This window comes from Chionomys nivalis, chromosome 9 (genome assembly GCF_950005125.1).
Source record: "Chionomys nivalis chromosome 9, mChiNiv1.1, whole genome shotgun sequence".
NCBI lineage: Eukaryota > Metazoa > Chordata > Mammalia > Rodentia > Cricetidae > Chionomys > Chionomys nivalis.
Window position 1 is genome coordinate 27,925,826 of NC_080094.1, and position 17,918 is coordinate 27,943,743.

The window sequence follows — 17,918 nt, forward strand, 5'->3', positions numbered from 1 at the left end:
CACACTCAAGTCCTGGCCAGGCAGCTCTGTAAGCCCGGACCTTGAGGCCCAGGCCCTTAGAGGGAGGCCATGCTTTGTGATGTAATATAGCACCTGTGACCGTGCCTCACAGCGTCTGTGACTATCCATGTCTCACAGCATCTGATCAGTCTCTAGCCTTTGGCTCCAAGCAGCTCAGAGGGCTGGAGACAGCAGGCAAGCACCTTCCATGTGGGGACTTGATGTGCCCACTTGTGCCTATCTCGGCCTATCAGAGACGCTTGGCCCCTTAGCTCCTTGTGTTTGGGCCAATAGCTTCTCCCTCCGCTGTTTGACCAGATCTGGGCCTGAGAGGGAGGAAGCAGGCTGCACACGTCAGAAGGCCAAAGGCTACTGTTGTGCTGCGTTCAAGGAGCTTCCCAGAACTGTTCCTAAAATCCTTGTCCCTGGGCATGGTGACAAGCTTATGTGAGTAAGAAGACCGAGAAAGAACTGATCTCTGCCATAGATCGCTGAAACTGAAGTTACCAGAGACCCAAAGTGTAGGAAGAAAGATCTCACAGGCTTCCATTCTGGGTATTCTTCCAGATAGTACTGCCCCTGCCTTCCCTACTCTGCAACGTCCCACCCTCCCACTTGCCAGTCTTACGTCCCTCCAAGGGCTTTCCGAGAATCTGAGGGGGAAAACTCAGTCTTACTCAACCTGGAGACAGCACAGTGCCTCTCTGGACACAGTCAATGATGCTGAAAGTTACAGAAGCCAAAATGGAACCTGAGTGGGAACACGAGCTTCCAGGAGCAGGTGAGAACATTGAGATGAAGCTACTGTTTCTTAAGACGTCACACCGGCCACGAGTCAATGCTCTTGTCAGCCGCTATCAGTGTCCATAAGGGTAGAACCTCTGTCATTTTCAGTTCCCATCACACACACACACATACACACACACACACATACACACACACACACACACACACACACACACACACACCATGGCCTATCTCTATTCATCTGCAGAAGGGTCACCCACTGTGATCCAGGTCCCTGAGATGAAAGTAGAAAGGAATGCAGGGGGCTGTTGCCTGGAAGATTATTTGCCTTCCTTCTGAGCATAGGAATGAGGGAGTGGAGAAACTGTAGGATGAATGAATGAACTACATTTACAAACATGAAATGATGGAAAAATGAATGAACGAAACTTTGAAATAAGCAATGAACTATTTCACAGAATCTACTCAACACTCTGAACCTGCAAGTGGGCTGATAATAATAATAATAAAATTGCCGTAGCTCATCACTAAGAATGGTATCCATGGCAAAAAGACAATACAGAAAACCTTAAACACTGTTCAGGGATCCAGAATGTTCTGTGAGATGATTTTAATTGTGCTGGTTCTAAAATGCTCTAAGACCACAAACAGTCACCCTAAGAGGAAAGGGGACTTTGGCTGCAGGTACACAGAGACCGCGGCCCCGCTTAAATCTCCGCACAGGTACTGTTCATGACGGTGAACTGAGTTATCCATGGCAGAGTCTCCAAAATATAAGTGCAGCGCACCTGAAAAAGAGTTACAAAGCATAAATTAGAAAAGCGCAATGCATTGAGGCTATCTAGATAGTAGGGACTCAATTTACCCAAAACCAAGTTTTAAAAAAGAAGAAAAGGAAAAGAAAGCTAAAACACATTAACCTAGAGAAAGACTCATAAAGCTCAAAGCTCCACCATGAGAAATGACAGATTGCAAAATCTGAGCCCACGGTCTCCTGAAAAAGCACCTGGCTGGCCGGGCGGTGGTGGCGCACGCCTTTAATCCCAGCACTCAGGAGGTAGAGGCAGGCGGATCTCTGGGAGTTCAAGGCCAACCTGGTCTATAAGAACTAGTTCCAAGACAGGCACCAAAGCTACAGAGAAACCCTGTCTCAAAAAAACAAACAAACAAACAAACAAACAAACAACAATAAAAAAAGCACCTGGCTAGAACTATTACCCATCTTAAGTCTTTCTGTCCTCACAGCTTCCCTAACACACGTGGTGATAGATGAACTTCTACCCTTCCCAAGGGTCCTGAAAGTCAGTGAATTTCTTGACAAATGATCTGTTTAGAAACTTCCCAACAGAACACACAAACTCATCCCTAGTGAGGGTACTTGAAGGTTGTTAGTTGAAAAGTGAGACCACACCCTAATAGAATCCCCCTGATGGGTAACCATCCATAAGGTCCAAGTTCCCATGGATCACATGTCAGTTATAGGACAAAGATGTCACCAAGAATCACCCTTAAGACCCTAAAGGAAAAGTCTGAGTGAGTAGACAAACAGTTCTCATTCCCCACCCCTCAAAAAAAATCAACAATGGAAGACTGGTGACCAAAGGGAAATCATGTTCTTCCTGGACCTTCAAAGGTCTCTGAAGGCATAGAACTGGAACCACAGGGAAGATTACATCATAGGTGGAGACCAATTGGGTGTCTGCAAGTTTTCGGTGGACAGTCAGTGGGGGTATGAGCAGAGGGCTGCCCCAGCACTGGGAGATTGGCCCTGCCTGCTTAAGATGCATTTTTTCCCAAAAGACTGCTGATAGAAGGGGTTGATTTAATCTCAAACCTTTTTCTCTCCTTGGCCCTCCTGCAATGGGCAATTGTCAATGTCTTCTTCAAATTTCTTACAAATTGTACGGCCCATCTCCAGGTCTATTAAAAACAGCAATTTATTTTTCTGTCAAGAAGAAATTGCAAAACTGTTAGAAAACAACTCATCAGAATAAGTGAAAGAGAGCTCATTATAAAAGCAAGCAGAAAATGTGAAAGTCCAAGCAAGCAGCAATAAATAGCGCATATCACATACAATCTTATTTCTCTGTTGTTTTATGAGAAGGGGGATGCTTGCTGTAGGTTTTTTCTTTGTTACAGTCATTTGGCATTTTTAGACAAGGTTGGTATAGTCCGTGATGACATCCAACTTTCGATTTTACTGCTCCTCAGCTTTGCAAGTGCTAGGGTTACAGACATGCTCTTTCTCAGCCTGTCTCTTTTAAATCTATTTTTTCAAATTTTTCTTTTAATTCTGCACAAGAGATATGTCCACTTACGTAGGGATATAGCTCAGTTGGAAAGTGTGTGCTTAGCATGTTCAAAGAACAAAGTTTGATGCTCAGAGCTCCCAAATATCTATTAAGTACAACTAGGGTAAGCACCAAGTCTCCCCTCAGTCCTTTTCTCACTAGTAAACACCGAGTAGTCTCAGTGACAGGGCAGTGAATATCCAGGGTGCCACATATTCACACAATCAAGTCCACAGCAAAGAACCTGTACATGGTGCAGCCACACCCATGCCACTATGACAATTATCAAATGTTCTAAGCAGCGTCAGAAGTACCTGCTGAGTGAGTGATTCCTTGACCTAGAGTAGGACCCTGATGAGACAGCCTGCCTTGAGCAGACAGAGCAGGGAACACAGCAGCCCATTTAAGACGTGTCTTTCATGTAGGTGCTGAGTACACAGAGCACTCATCTTGCAAGTACTTAAACGAAGTGGCCATTGAGTGTCCCAATATTATTCTCAGTATCTATCAAAAATCCTGTATCAAAAATACAGGCTATTTCCTTATACAGAGATGTCTGCTCAGACTGCTACATCCCTCTTGTTCTGTTTTTGCTGCTCTTTGCTTGTTTATTTGATTGTGTTCCTAACCACTTAATTCAGAAAAAAAAGAACCTTGGTGGCACCAGATCAGCACATACCACATCTGCTCCAAGACCCGCTTTGTGGTGGTCAAGGCACCATTCTCTCTAACATGGTCTGAAGCTTCTTGTCCAGTGGCAGTGTGGGCCACTACACTCAGTAAGCCTTCAGTGAAAGACTTGGGGGTTCGCTTGAAGAGCACCATCCAGTGAATTCCTAGTGCTCCCAGCTTGGCATCCTTACTGCCATACCCTGCTTCTGCACACCTATATCTCAGTATTTCCTTCCCTAAGATGCAGTCACAGAGCGCAGTACATCCTACCAAGAGACCCAAGTCTCATGGGTACATTGGTTTATCCTCCCCTAAGGGTCTTGCGACAAAGCACTTTCCCCACCCACCCGAAGAGCCATCACTTTCTTACCTTCTTCAGTTCCCAGGACCCTGTGTCACTGCTCACACCCCACCTCATCCCATCTTACTCATGGGTTTGGGGCCAACTTATGTCTTTGCCCAGCATGGCAGTTTGAAAGAATGGTCCCCTGTTTGGTTCCTCAGCTGACTGCCTGAACGTCATCTCGGCAGTGATGTTGATGTTACCAGGTACCCCAGCCTACATCCCCACCTTGCTGAGCAACACCCAACTCATCCAGCTCCCCAAGGGTGCCTGTCACCCTGTCACACTTGCTGCTGACTGCCACTGTGTGGGGATCTGTTTCTTCTCGTTTCTGTGCCTGCTATTCACACACCTGGCTTCCCTCGGCCCTGATTCAATTCCCCTCATCCTGAACTCAGATGGGACATTGATGCCACCCTTCTTCCTTGCTTTGCAGAGGCTGCATTCACTTTAAAATAAGCCCAAAATTCTGAGTTTTTCTAGCACTATTGGGTATTTTTTTAATAACATTTACCAAATGAAAGCCTTGGTTTCGACTTACTGCAAACCCAAACAGCCCCCAGCCCTGCCAGGTATGAATGCAGGCACCACACAGGAAGTAGGCTACTCACCTGACTCTGACTTCTCCGGACTCTCAAGAACTTGTAGGCAAAATTATCATCCTGATTTTCATTGAAGTGAAACACGACATACTCCACAGAAATGCTAAAATCCTCATTGTTCTTGTTGATTTCTACAAATCTGAAGCTGCAGTCACGAATCCCCATCACAATAAGCCCCACAAGCAGGAAGGCCTTCCACAACATGGCTGGCTTCAGTGTCCGCACTGGGAGCTGAGGATGCAGGCATTGGTAGAGAGGTGGCGCAGCTGCAGCTGGTGATGCCATTCCACATGGCCCCGCCCACCAGAGGCCCCGAGGTGCTAAAGTCTTCATTTTGACTAGGGCAGCTGACTATTGCCATCTCTACTCCTCCACCTTGTCCCTGCCTCCATCTGAAAGCAGAAGGTTGAAGAGGAGGTCATATTTTCTACACCTTGGGGACATAAACCACAGGCTTATGGGCATTCGTGCAACTTACCCTTTGCTTGCACATGCCCAAGACTGCCTTCCCCAGCCTCGGCCCACTCTGATAAGAACTGATAAAAAGTTTGGGATTGTAAATCCAACTGGCTTACCGTTACTGCTCTAAACTCAAGAACTGGTGGAGCCACAGAAACTCTCATGAGGTAAAAGAGGTTTTAATTGTTGAGAATTAAGAATCAAGGGCCCATGACTTAGGCGTCTCAGAGGAGCCCAGTGAGAGGGCTCAGAGTCAGGACTGGGAGATCATCTTCTCTACCATCTCTGCAGTATAGCGGCCAGTTCATTACCTCTGCTTCCTTCCCTGAGACCTGCAACCCATGTACTAGGGAGAATCAGAAAGGGAGGCAGTGGGTCTGTAGGGATGGACAAAAAAGGCAGCCATGGACCTTGAAGCTGACTGGACTCAAGAAAGAGGCACCTACTAATATATCCAGGCCCAGCTCTGCCACTTGGCCCTGTGCCAGACTTCTCAGGAAAAACACTCCACATTCTGCCTTCCTTCTGGAGAAACTGCAGAGATGACAATAAAGCAGGGGAATGAGTGAGCTGGAAAGGCATAAAGGTAGCCATCATGGAAAAGGACTTATGATCAAATGGTCTTCCCTGTCATGGGAGAACAGGATACTTGAACCTTCATGATTCCAAAAAATGTCCCAGAACCTAACCATTACCTCGGGAACAGAGTAGGAGCAGAACTATAACTCTGGCATAGAAAGGGACAGGACTGTGGACATAATTGGAAATACCTTCCTGCAGCGTCCAGGTGGGAGGAAATGACCTCATAAGACGGCCTAATGATGGACGCTGTCTTAGTTATGTTTCTATTGTTGTAATAAGGCAGCATGACAAAAATCAATTTGAGGAGGAAAGGGTTTATTTCATCTTATAGCTTGTTATCCATCATCAGGGAAGTCAGGGAAAGAACCCGAGGCAGGAACTGACTCAGGTGCCATGGTGAACGCTGCATACTGACTTGCTCCTCGTGGATTTCTCAGCCTTCATTTTATACAACTCAGGACCGCTTCACAGGGATGGCACCACCCACAGTGGACTGGGCCTTCCCATGCCAATCATTGATCGATAAAATGCCCTACAGGTGGCTTGCCTACAGGCCATCTAATGGAAACATTTTCTCAACTGAGGTTCTTCTTTCCAGATAAATCTAGCTTGTGTCAAGTTGACAGAAAAACAACCAAGATAGGTGGTGATGGTAAGAGTGTCTAAAATATGCAGATATTCTTCCCCCCGTAGTACTTCAAAGCATGCCTGAACCCCTTGCTTCCCCCCGCCCCAACACAACACCATACATGCCAAGTATAATTTTTTAAGGAAATAAGAATGGAGAGATGGCGCAGTGATGAGAGTATTTACTGCTCTTCCAGAGGACTGGAATTTGGTTCTCGGCACCTATGTCAAGTAGCTCTTCAGGCACTTGTGCTCATATGCGTATACCCACATACAGACACACACGTGCACAAACACATAGACATACACACACAGACACATATATGTAATTAAAATAACAAAAAATAAAATCTTTTTTTTTTAAAAAATAAGAATGATTTAACCATGTGTTTTTTAAAACATCCTATCCTACCCGGATTAACTCTACTAGCCTGTTTATCACTTTGAGATTTATAACTAAATTTTCAAGTATTTCCCTCCTTGATTTCTAGATAAATTCCACTGCCATCAGAGAACACAATCCATATGACACCCATTCTCCGAAGTTCATGAAGATGTAGATTATGGACCAGAATATGCTCAGTTTTGGTAAATTATCCACAGGTTCAAAGAGGGCATGTTCTGAACTTGGGTGATGTCCTGTGTAGCACAAAATCAAATTTGTTTTGATAAATTTTCACATTTTATATGTCTTTGGTGATTTTTACTCTGTGGAGCTGTCAGTTACTGAGAAAGGTACCTGAAACTCTCGAATGAGAATCATGTGTCTATTTCTAGCCCTGTCAGACAGTCTGTGATATTCGGGAGGACAAGGCCACCTATCCTGTCATTTGCTCCTTCCTGCCACCCCTGAGCCTGGACCTGGTCCCACTGCAGAATGGACACCACTGTGAGCCTGGTTCCTGATACAGAAGTAGTGGGGAGACAGATGATTGTGCCCTGGAAGAGAGTTTGTAGTTCTTTTCCTGTTCTTTCTTTAGCTTTGTCGGTTGTAACATCACTGTGGTGCCTACCCCAGTCTCTAGCTTGTGAGTTTCCAAGATCCTCCTCCTCAACTTCCTGCTTCACAGGAACTGAGGAGTCTAATTTACTCAGACATCCATACCTAAGGCAAGGCAATAAAATAAGACACTTGCAGCCAGGTGGTGGTGGCACAGGCCTTTAATTCCAGCGCTCAGGAGGCAGAGACAGGTGAATCTCTGTGAGTTCAAGGCCAGACTGGTCTACAAAGCTAGTTCTAGACAGTCAGGGCTACACAAACACACACACACACATACATACACACACACACACAACAATTGCTTATTTTTAAAAATGGTATTCATGGCAAATACACAATACAGAAGAGCCTAAGCATTGCTCAGGGATACAAAAGATGCCGTGAGATGCTTTTAATTGCATTAGCACCACACAGACCTTGGACTACAGATAGTCACACTCCCAAGGAAGGGAGAATACTATGTGTAGCCAGAGCCCCCTGTGCCACTTATGCTGGCACACAGGTGCTATTCAGGATGGAGAATTGGGAAAACCAAGGTCGGGCATCTACTTGGAAAACACAGTGCACCTGAAAAGATAATCATAATAAGTAAGTTAGAACATTAAAATGCATTGAGATAATGTGCAGCATGCAGTAATAAAGCTAAAACAGCCATTTTATGGAAGTGGAGATAATAAAGCTCAAATCTCCATTAGGACAATGGACACAAGTCACAAAATCCCCTCACTTAGGACATGGGGGTCCTGAAAAGGCACCTGCCTGGGGTCTTTACCCTGAAGCACCCTTTCCTCACAACTCACCACCCACCTTCCACCCTGCAACTTATGATGATGGATGAACTTCTCTATCCAACCCAAGGATCCTGAAGGAACCAAAGGATTGCTTGAAAGAAGATCCCATCAGGGCGCTTCCCAGCTGAACAGCAGCACAAACCACTCAAAAATGATGCTGCTTCAAGGCCATTAGTAAGAAGGTAAAACCAAACAATAACATAGTCCCCCAGTGGAAAGTCATCCTCAAGATGCCAGATCCCATGGATTACATGTCATATGGGACAATGATGTCACTCAGAATCACCCAGAATCTATCAGGAAGTCAGAGTAAGCAGATAAATTAAATAGTCCCTAACCCCAAGACATGAGCAAAGGAGGGCTGATGACCACTGGAGGAATTTGCTTTCTCAAATCCAGATGGTCTCTAGACCACAAGGAAGCCAGGTGGGCATCTGCAACAAAGGGCTACCATGGGCATGAGAGTCAGGCTCTGTCTGCCTAAGATGACCCCTTCTGTGTTATTTCTAGTAGGTCAACCACATTCCAGTGGATCACCCCACATTCAGGAATAGATGGATAGCACAAACGGAATTAATTGGTTAATAAAAATAGGACATGAAGTTGGAAATAAAGGTAGATCTGAGAAGTTAGGGGAGAACTGGGGAGAGAACATGATCCACATACACTGTAGTAAATTCTCAAAGAATTAATACAAAATTTTTCAAGATAAAAATAAAGTAATAAATAAGCAAATGAGACAATATCCCCTTCTGTTTCCAGTGAGGGAGCTCTGAGATGTTTGCCCACACCTTCCCTCCATCCAGTCTCAGGATTTACTTCATTATCTTTTCATTCCCAAAAGATCAGTTGTAGCTGCGGATGGTTTTATTATCTAACCTTTTTTTCTCCTGAGCCTTGTAGCAATGGGCAATTGTCCGTGTTTTTATCGTGTTTCTTGCAAATTGTGCGACCCATCTCCAAAACCATTAAGAAAATCATTGTCCATGTCTGTTGAAAATAAATTATGCAAGTGTTATTTTTATAACATAAATACAAAACAAGAAGACAACCAAGTAGAAAGTGGGCATTGCCTGGATATGCATGTGCTTGTAAATAGGCATCTATATGGTACATGCCATCATTGAATGTCAAGAGAAATGTGCCTATGAGGGCCACGTGTACCAGTCTTCTTTCAGTACTTCCTGCTAAACTCTGGCACTCTACAGGGGCATGGACACATACAGGGTATGGCACATTCACAGGTCACAATCAAATCCTACACAACAAGCAACCTGCACACACTGCAGCCATGCGTGACAATGTGACAACTCTCAAACATTCCCCTGAGCAGCATGGGCCAGACTAAGAAATCTGATTAAATCAGATGAAGAAATGGGGTCTGTTCATGAAGCGGTAACGCTCTGCACGTAGACTCACCTTTTTCTGGGCTCTCCCAACTTCCAGCAACCTGTATGTGTTCTCTTCTGGGTTGTTGTCATTGAACTGAGCCACGGCAAACTCCACTGACGCCACAAAATAGTCTAGATCCTTAGTAATGTCTACGAATTCTTTGTCATTGGTCCATAAATGAGTGCCTAGCACAATCAGTCCTACAAACAGGGGCACCTTCCACACCATCGCTGTCCTCTGCATCAGCCTAGGGACTGGGGACACGCGGGAAAAGGGATGGAACAACCACAGTTGGCAACGCCCTTTTCAGCCCAGGATCCCACATAGCCCTGCCCATCAGAGCCTTGTGCTCCTGAATGCCTCCTTTTGTGTTTCCGTCTAAGCCCTTATCTCCACTCTTCTGCCTTCTTGTTCCTTCTCACTACCCCAACAGAAGGTAGAGCAGAAAGAAACAAACCCCACCCCATGGTGACACCAACTCTGAAGTGACAAGCATCCACAGACATCCCCTCCGTATGCACATCTCCAGACTGTCCCTGAGCCTTGCCAGGGCAGGTCCCACTTGTGCTGCAGCCCCATTTGTCATTACAGGAGGCTGGAGAGGATTCCCAGGGCTCGGAGGAAACTCCAGAGAAGTCTGATGAACTCATTCCTGGGAAGTGGAATCAGTTGTTGCCAAGCCTACCCATGACCTTGCCTGCAATACACACCACCTGCCAAGTTCAAGGCCAATCATTTGGGGGTGCCCATGAGCTGCCATCTTCTTACTGTCCCGGCCCTCTTTGGCCAGCAGCTACATCTGGCTCCATTCTCCTGGTTTTCTGTGCTCATTATCAGTTCCCTTCACTTGCTCTCATCTTCTGACGTCTTTTCTGACGTCTGGGCTGTAATGACAGAACTGTTTCATTCTCATCACCTCTGATTTCAAATCAGCTCTCGTTTACCAACTTCTAACTCAAGCTGACCACAGTCAGAGAACATCTGTCTTACCTTTTTTTGAAATGTATTAAGATTGATTTTTATTGTTATTGTTGAGAATATGACCACTATTTCCTGTGCTTTAGAAGAGCATATTTAGTATGTAGAATGTTAAGTCTGTACATTGTAAGTCTTGGCTTACTGGATTCTGTAGTGGATAGTTCATTTGTATTTTAATAAATAAAGCTTGCCTGAAGATCAGAGAGTAAAACAGTCCCACTGGTCAGCCTTACAGATTAGGCAGTGGTGACACACGCCTTTAATCGCAGTAGTCACACTAGTTTGCCATAGAAACTGGGAAGTAGTGGGACACACTTTTAATCCCAGCCCTGGAGAGGAATGTAAGATGGGAGGAGACAGCTCTCACACAGTCTCATTCTGAGAGTCCTGGAGGCAGGATCACCGGTTCAGACTGAGGAAGAGGTAAGAGCCAGCGGCTGACTGCTTTGCTTTTCTGACCTTCAGGCAAGCTTTATTTATTACAACAGAAATGAAGTATCACTACAGGACTATGCAGCACCATGGCTTCAGAGAATCTCTGACCTGGTATCTAATTCTTGTGCCATATTTGAGATCAGCCATTCCTGAATTCACGAAGACACAGCAGAACACAGTAGAGTTGCCCCCTGACGTTAGACTATTTTATACTTTTGGAATAATCTGAATGCCATGCATACATAGAAAAGTAAAATGCCTCCCTGCAGCCCAATCCTTTATTCATAAGTAGTCAGTGTATTTCAGCAGGTTCAGACTCAAGACCCCAAGTCATTCATCCATAAGAAGTTAGTGTATCCTCAACAGATTCAGATTCAAGCCTCCGCCCCAATCCTTCATCCAAAAGTAGTTAGTGTATCCTCAGACTCAAAATCAAGTCCTCCAGTCATTCCTCGGAAAGTGGAATCAAAGTAGACCAAAGACCCAGGACACACTCAGGACTCCACAATTAGCTGAGCTAAGGCCCTGTACTGCTCCTGGATTCCTGATGACATCTGAGGACAGCGAGAGGGTAGTCCTAGTGCCAGCCCCTGAGGGCAGTGGTTGCTTGCCCTGGGTTATGGAGAAGAACACACCTGTTTACAGGGATTAATAGTAAGTTTGAGAGTGAGGAGGCAATTACATCATCGAGTCTTTCTCTGATATTTCAGAGGTATAGCTGATGTTTCTGATATTCTTTACACTGTAACTCTATTACAGTTTGAGATAAATTTTTTAACCTCAGCCATGCCAGGGTATGGCAGAACATTTGGCATATAGCGACAGATGAGAGTGGGGATACATGAGTGGTAAATGCAGTGTGTCCCTATTGCAGTGCTATGGCCGCTCTCTTGTGCTTTCAGCAATGGGAAAGTATTTTGCTTTTTGAGAGGAAGGATAATGAGTTACTGTGGCTAGGAGTCTCCTAAGTCCAAGGTCACCTCTTTGTAGAGGAGTTGGCTGAAACACAGAGAGATAGGGCAACTGTGTTGCTCAATTCAAATCCCCCAAGGTCATCAGAAGAAAGCACTGGCATAGCTCCAGGCTCTCGTTACTCAGGCAGGTGAAGGCTCTGTGGCCTGCTACCCAGTGGATGCTGGGGGTGCCAGCAGAGTGACAGGCAAAGGCACCTTCTTCAGTGTGTTGATAAGTCCGTGAGTGTTGTGTATACCCAGGATTCTATCCCACTGAGAAACCTGTCTCACAGGGAGGGTACAAATGCTAGGTCGAGTCCCTGGCTCCTACCTGTCACATGCACCCTAGCAGTATTAATATACATGTGTGTGTATGTGTGTGTGTGTGTGTGTGTGTGTGTGAGAGAGAGAGAGAGAGAGAGAGAGAGAGAGAGAGAGAGAGAGAGAGAGAGAGAGATAAACTATGCAAAAAGAATGAGAAAAGGAGTAAGCTTGCCAGTCATTGCAAAGTGCCCCTAGAGTAGGCAGATGGGAGGAGAAAGAAAGGAGACCTGTGGGTGTCGCTGCATGCTTCCCTTAAGTCCAACTCAGGTCAGCCCTGGTCAGCATGACCTAACAGACGAAGGGGGCAGCTCTTCCCAATCTTCTCCAGCTGAAGGATGATGGCCAGACCTTGGAAGGCACCACAGCTCCTGTTAGCCATTCTGGTGGCGTTGGTGGCCTTCAGCTACCAACTAAAGAGGAAGACATATATAAGCGTCCTCAAAATGAGTACGCTGGATTCTTCTGCGCAGAGCACACTGAAGTATGTCACAGAGGAATATAACAAGAAAAGTGATGACTTGTACAACTTCAGGATCATCCGCATCCTGGATATTGAGTCTCAGGTGAGTGTGTGTGGCTTCCCTGTCTCTCCTCCACAGAGGGACCCAGGAAAACCCCAGGTGTTTGTTTTGGTAGACTCTTACTGTACAGACTAGGTTAGCCTCAACCTTGCAGCCTTCCTTCTCCAGCCTCCCCAGTATATAATTAATTACAGGTGCAGTCTACCATTCCCTACTGGAAGTGGGCGTTTTAGGGGAAATGCACATAAACTAGAATGAACGAATCTGTCCTTTTGATGCTAACCAACAAATTACACAGCCAGGCCCAATTGCCCCAGTTGTGTGCCTCTTAAAGCAGTGCTATTAGAACCACCTGTGCTATGTCCATCTGGGACCACCAAGATGCCATAGTCAGTCTGAAAACTTACAACACAGGACAGGTGGCCTACAGAGATGAACCTGGTTATTATCCGGCCACTCACAGAAAATGTACACACAGTCCTGCCTGGAACTATTAGCCCTTTTGATGATGTCCAAAGGATGGCTGAACCCATAGAGAAAGATTATTTCTGGCAATCTTGGCGGCTCTCCAAGTTTTCTAGTAGTCGTGGTGCTGTTTCAGTGAGTGATTAAAAGAGGCCTGGAGTTAGGCAGGAAGGAGAGCAAGGATCCCACAACAGTGCAAGGCTGTGTCCTTGCCATTGAACATGGTACATTGAGCACTGGCCATGAAGCCACAGTGGGGAGAAGGGGTCATTCTCCATTTCTTTTCCCCTCACGACCCACAGGTAACAGACCACATGGAGTTACACATCACAGTGGAAATGCGAAGGACCACCTGCTTCAAGACAGAGACGAGTACCTGTGATGTCCAGGAAGGGGAACTTTACAAGGTGCCAGACAAGCTCATTCTCACAAAGTGATTTTCCATGGGTTTTTCTTGGTTTTAGCATAAGTGAGGGCAGACTTATTTGGGATTCATCCAAGATTGCACGAAAAAAAATCTCATGGGTAGTATCTCCTCTTTCAAAGAGGGAACTAGAGGCAGAAAAAACTGAACCATTGCTTGTTGGTGCTGTAAAAAAATCACAAGAAGGAAGATAGGATCCAAATGGAACAGTTGGGAGACAACTACAGAAGGACACCCCAGGCCAAGGGAAGGAGTTAACTATTAACCGTATTTTAGCAAGAAGTGGGAAATGCATTTGAAAATAATTTGACTGGCATACGGGTAGACTAAGGAAAACAAGCCTGCGTGGGTAACCTGCTGAGTGACCTTAAGCCCCAAAGGCACCTCAGTCTCCTGCAGACTTCATTCTGATCCAACATCTGGCCAGATGCTGCACTATGTCATCACCACTTTTGCGTGCACAGTCAGGGTATTTCCAACACACACCTTTAGGCTGTGAGTCCTAACAACCCTATAACCATCTCTTAGTCTTCCTCAAAGGAATTTGACCAAGGATGGCACCATCCTGGTTGATGTCTAAATTTTTAAGGTAATCATTAATAGCCTCACCTTTTGCTTACAACATGTTCTTATTCAGTTCATAAGCTATATATGGTAAACCTAGTAATGATGACTTGGAGGTTCTCAACACACAAATGTCCTTTTCTAGGCTCCCTCTTTATATTAGAACATAAAATTCAGTGGTTTGAATAAGCGAAAGGAGAGATAGGAAGACAGTAGGAAGGAATAGGTGGAATAACAGAAGGATAAATGTGTGGATGAATGGAGTGAGAAGCATAGATTGTGAATGGGCAGGTGGGTAGGTAAACAGACAAAAGGAAAGAAGAAAGGGAAAGAAGAGGCAGGGAAGGAAGAAAACTATGGAGGAGAAGAGAAGAAGGGAGAGAAGAAGGGAGATGTGGATCCAATAGAAGCCCAGGGAGAGAAGAATGGCAAATACCATATGAGCGAAAATGATGAGAAAATAGAACCAGGAATTCCCACAGGGAATACAGGTGGGGCCTTCTATTTCTACTCCAAACCTGACCACAAATAGGACGTTCTCCAGAATAATCACAACAATGCTTTTGTCACATAAATAAAATCACATAAATATCAGGATTGGGGTGAGGGGGTAATAAGGCAGTGTCATGTCCCCGGCCGCATGTCTGATAGTCTCTTCCTTCTCACCATGCATTTGAGCCCCTTTACCGTGTCTTTCATAGAGACTCTGACGATGTACTCCACTTGAGCTCACTGTGCACGTCCCACCTCAGATTCCCAATTACTGCCATTGCAGAGTACCGCCATGCCCGGCTCTTGTTCATCTTTTAAAATACATGTTTTGGTCTTTTGTTTTAGCAAATCCGGTGCTACTTCTCAGTGTATACCATGCCCTGGCTTGAAAGATACAAAATTCTCAGAAAAAACTGCACCAGTGCCTGAGTGTCTTGGAGCACAAGCTGTGTCCATCAAGCTTTGGGTCACCCTGCAATCAACAGTAACCCTCCGCTCACACAATGTTCTCATCATGCTCTTCATGTTGTGATTCCATTTCTTCCCCATAAATTCTTCAGTTGTAATAACAAAATGTGGAGGGCCACTAGCAGTTCCAGTAAGGAACAAAGATAGTTTGTGATTTGTGAACCTATTGCTTACGCCCACATGATAGCAGAACTTGGTCCCTAGCTTCATGGCAAGTAGGAGACCTTAGGACTTTTTTGTTTGGTTTTTGTTTTTGAGATCAGGTCTCAGGTAGTTTCAGGCTGACTCACTGTGTAGCCACCTTGAACTTGTAGCCAAGGATGACTTTGAACTTGTGATCTTCCTTTCTCCACCTCCCAAGTGCTGGGATAACAGGCATTACCACCACACGCAGCTTTATGCAGTGCAGGTGGGGGTGTCAAACACAAAACTTCAGGTAGATTAGACAAACATTCTACAAACTGAGCAACACCCCAGACCAAATACTCTGGGTTTTAAGACTACATGGAGAGATCAGGAGACGGACAATAAGGAGACGGAGAGATGTTTACAGTGGATAACTCAACAGCAGAGATATTAACAGGTGACTCTCACTGTGGAATCCCTCAGGAGCCTGACAAATAGCTCCCCTCCTTTCGCCTAAAGTACGAAACAAGGAGGAAAAACACAAACGAAGAAAGACAAGGACCTTACTCCTAGTCCAGAGTTGAGAGATGACCTCTGTTTCTGTAAGGAAACACTAAACTCAGATCTAGGCTCCCCCCACATTACACCTGCAGCCTGGATTCTGGAGGTCTTATCTATGAGAGAAAGGAAAATAGTTGCCCTGTGGGAAAGAGGGCATAGTCCATAATGCCACTTTATTCTTCCCATATCAACCAAAGAGATAAAATCCACTGGAAAAGAAAGGAGTGCAGTCAGGGAAAAGCCAGAGACACTGTGTCACAGGAGCTGTGCTTTCTGTCTTGTTCTGTTTCCTATCAATAATAACACGATACCACAAACGAGGTAAATTATTTTTAATAATAGTCTAATTGTACATTAAGAACCAGTTGAAGAGAGGGAGGAGCGATAATATGAGCAAAGGGATCAAGACTACGATAGGGAAGCCCAGAGGAACAGCTGACCTGAGCTAGCGGGAGCTAGCTGTCTCTGGACTGACAGTTGGGGAATCTGCATAGGACCAAACTAGGCCCTCTGAATGGGGGTGACAGTTGTGTGGCTTGGGCAATTTGTGGGACCACTAGCAGTGGGATCAGGATCTATCCCTAGTTCATGAACTGTCTTTTTGGAGCCTACTCCCTATGGAGGGATCCCTTGCTCAGCCTAGATACAGGGGAGGGCCTTGGTCCTGCCTCAACTGTGTTAACTCTCTGAGGAGTAGGTGGGAGATAGGATGGGGAGTAGCAGGAGAAGAGGGAGGGGAAATAGGATCGGTATGTAAAATAAAGAAGTGATTATGTTTCTAAAAGAAAAGAAAAAAGAGAAAGAAAATAAATTTAGCTCAAAAGGAAAAAAACAAAAACAAATTATGATATCTCTTTAATCTACAATCAGACTTGTTTAGGAGTGAAGTATACAGATGTCTTCAACTAAATTTGAAGTACATATGAAAAATGAGACTGTTGGGTAAATATAAGAATGAGGAAAGAGATGCATAATACCAATACAAATGTATAAATTGCATAGTGTAGGTGGTGGGTATATAGCTGCTTTTTGCAAAATTCCTTCAACTTTAGATCAAGTTGGAAGATGTTCACTGGTATTCTGAAAAACAAATAAAAAAAATATGAATGCTTACATCACATCACTCAGGGTCAGGTTTTAAATAACTTGCCAAAATGTGCTTGTATTGTTCAAAATATCTCACGCTGGAGTTGAAGAAATGGCTCAGAGGTTAAGGGTGCATTCTTTCTTGCAGAGGACCTAAATTCTGTTCCCAGGACCCATGTCAGGCAGCATACAACCACCTGTAATTCCAGCCCCTGACATACTCAAGATCTCTGACTTCAGGGGGTACCCGCACACACACACACACCCCCACACCCCCACACACAAATAATAAAATATCTTACATTGAAATTGATGAATAAAATTGTGGAATTAATCATGACACTGAATACAATTTTTCCTATGCTCATTATACATAAGTAACAAAAATGCTAAACAATTAATATAAAATTTAATTTAACAGGTATGATTTAAAACATGTATTTGGCTCCTTATTTAGCAAGTTAGTCAATAAAAGGCAGAAAGTTGCATCGTTTGCAGAAGGAATCAAGAGGTGAAGTTACCGTTGTTAGCCACTGCATTCTGAAAGAGGAACATCTGACGAGTTGTTAGTTTCTACTTCAATTTGCTCACCACTCCTTATTAGAAATGACAAAAACAAACAAACAAAAACAGTATTACTATAATCCCAGAATGTCTACTCTGACCAAGGTCTTTTCCATTTACATAGGATTTAAGTGTAGTTTTAAAATATATTTTCATTAATCCTCTGGGATTTTCTTTGTTTTGGTTTGTTTTTTGAGACAGGGTTTCTCTGTGTAGCTTTGGAATATGTCGACCGCCTTGACAGGTTACTCTGTCTAGGGTCTGTAACCTGCCTGGCTGGTCAGTTATTCCAGGGTCACGGAGAGGCACCACCTGAAAGACATAGGCCGATAGGAGGAAGAAGGCCAAGCATATTTGTCAAAGCCTCCGTTTATTAGAGTCATGGTTACAGCTTATATAGCCCCTGGATGAGGAGCTTGGGGGGCTGGGGCACGGGATCTTACCACGTGGT

General features: G+C 44.7%; 3 protein-coding genes across 3 annotated transcripts; 1 reads left to right on the top strand and 2 right to left on the bottom strand.

Moving 5' to 3' along the window:
* Window positions 1–1,454: 1,454 nt before the first annotated feature.
* On the bottom strand, window positions 1,455–4,859 carry LOC130881538 (cystatin-12-like). Its single transcript, XM_057781147.1, has 3 exons — window positions 4,665–4,859; window positions 2,582–2,692; window positions 1,455–1,535 (listed from the first exon to the last, which is right to left on the bottom strand). Exons 1-3 carry the CDS (start codon window positions 4,857–4,859, stop codon window positions 1,455–1,457), a joined length of 387 nt encoding a protein of 128 aa, XP_057637130.1.
* A 2,950-nt stretch (window positions 4,860–7,809) lies between these two features.
* Window positions 7,810–9,749, bottom strand: LOC130881540 (cystatin-14). The gene is made up of 3 exons (XM_057781150.1): window positions 9,534–9,749; window positions 8,994–9,104; window positions 7,810–7,890 (listed from the first exon to the last, which is right to left on the bottom strand). The coding sequence occupies exons 1-3, from the start codon at window positions 9,747–9,749 to the stop codon at window positions 7,810–7,812; spliced, it is 408 nt and encodes a 135-aa protein (XP_057637133.1).
* A 1,121-nt stretch (window positions 9,750–10,870) lies between these two features.
* On the top strand, window positions 10,871–15,091 carry Cst11 (cystatin 11). The gene is made up of 4 exons (XM_057781151.1): window positions 10,871–10,907; window positions 12,525–12,759; window positions 13,485–13,589; window positions 15,008–15,091. Exons 2-4 carry the CDS (start codon window positions 12,532–12,534, stop codon window positions 15,089–15,091), a joined length of 417 nt encoding a protein of 138 aa, XP_057637134.1. The 5' UTR covers window positions 10,871–10,907; window positions 12,525–12,531.
* The last annotated feature ends 2,827 nt before the right edge of the window (window positions 15,092–17,918 follow it).

Excerpts from the sequence above, each read along its gene's own strand:
- LOC130881538 (XM_057781147.1), bottom strand. The coding sequence starts at position 4,859 with ATGTTGTGGAAGGCCTTCCTGCTTGTGGGGCTTATTGTGATGGGGATT. Across the intron at positions 2,693-4,664 it reads TCCGGAGAAGTCAGAGTCAG|AAAAATAAATTGCTGTTTTT; the intron begins GTGAGTAGCCTA and ends TCTTCTTGACAG. Across the intron at positions 1,536-2,581 it reads AGGGCCAAGGAGAGAAAAAG|GTGCGCTGCACTTATATTTT; the intron begins GTTTGAGATTAA and ends ACTCTTTTTCAG.
- LOC130881540 (XM_057781150.1), bottom strand. The coding sequence starts at position 9,749 with ATGCAGAGGACAGCGATGGTGTGGAAGGTGCCCCTGTTTGTAGGACTG. Across the intron at positions 9,105-9,533 it reads TTGGGAGAGCCCAGAAAAAG|ACATGGACAATGATTTTCTT; the intron begins GTGAGTCTACGT and ends TATTTTCAACAG. Across the intron at positions 7,891-8,993 it reads AAGGCTCAGGAGAAAAAAAG|GTGCACTGTGTTTTCCAAGT; the intron begins GTTAGATAATAA and ends TTATCTTTTCAG.
- Cst11 (XM_057781151.1), top strand. The coding sequence starts at position 12,532 with ATGATGGCCAGACCTTGGAAGGCACCACAGCTCCTGTTAGCCATTCTG. Across the intron at positions 12,760-13,484 it reads TCCTGGATATTGAGTCTCAG|GTAACAGACCACATGGAGTT; the intron begins GTGAGTGTGTGT and ends CACGACCCACAG. Across the intron at positions 13,590-15,007 it reads AGGAAGGGGAACTTTACAAG|CAAATCCGGTGCTACTTCTC; the intron begins GTGCCAGACAAG and ends CTTTTGTTTTAG.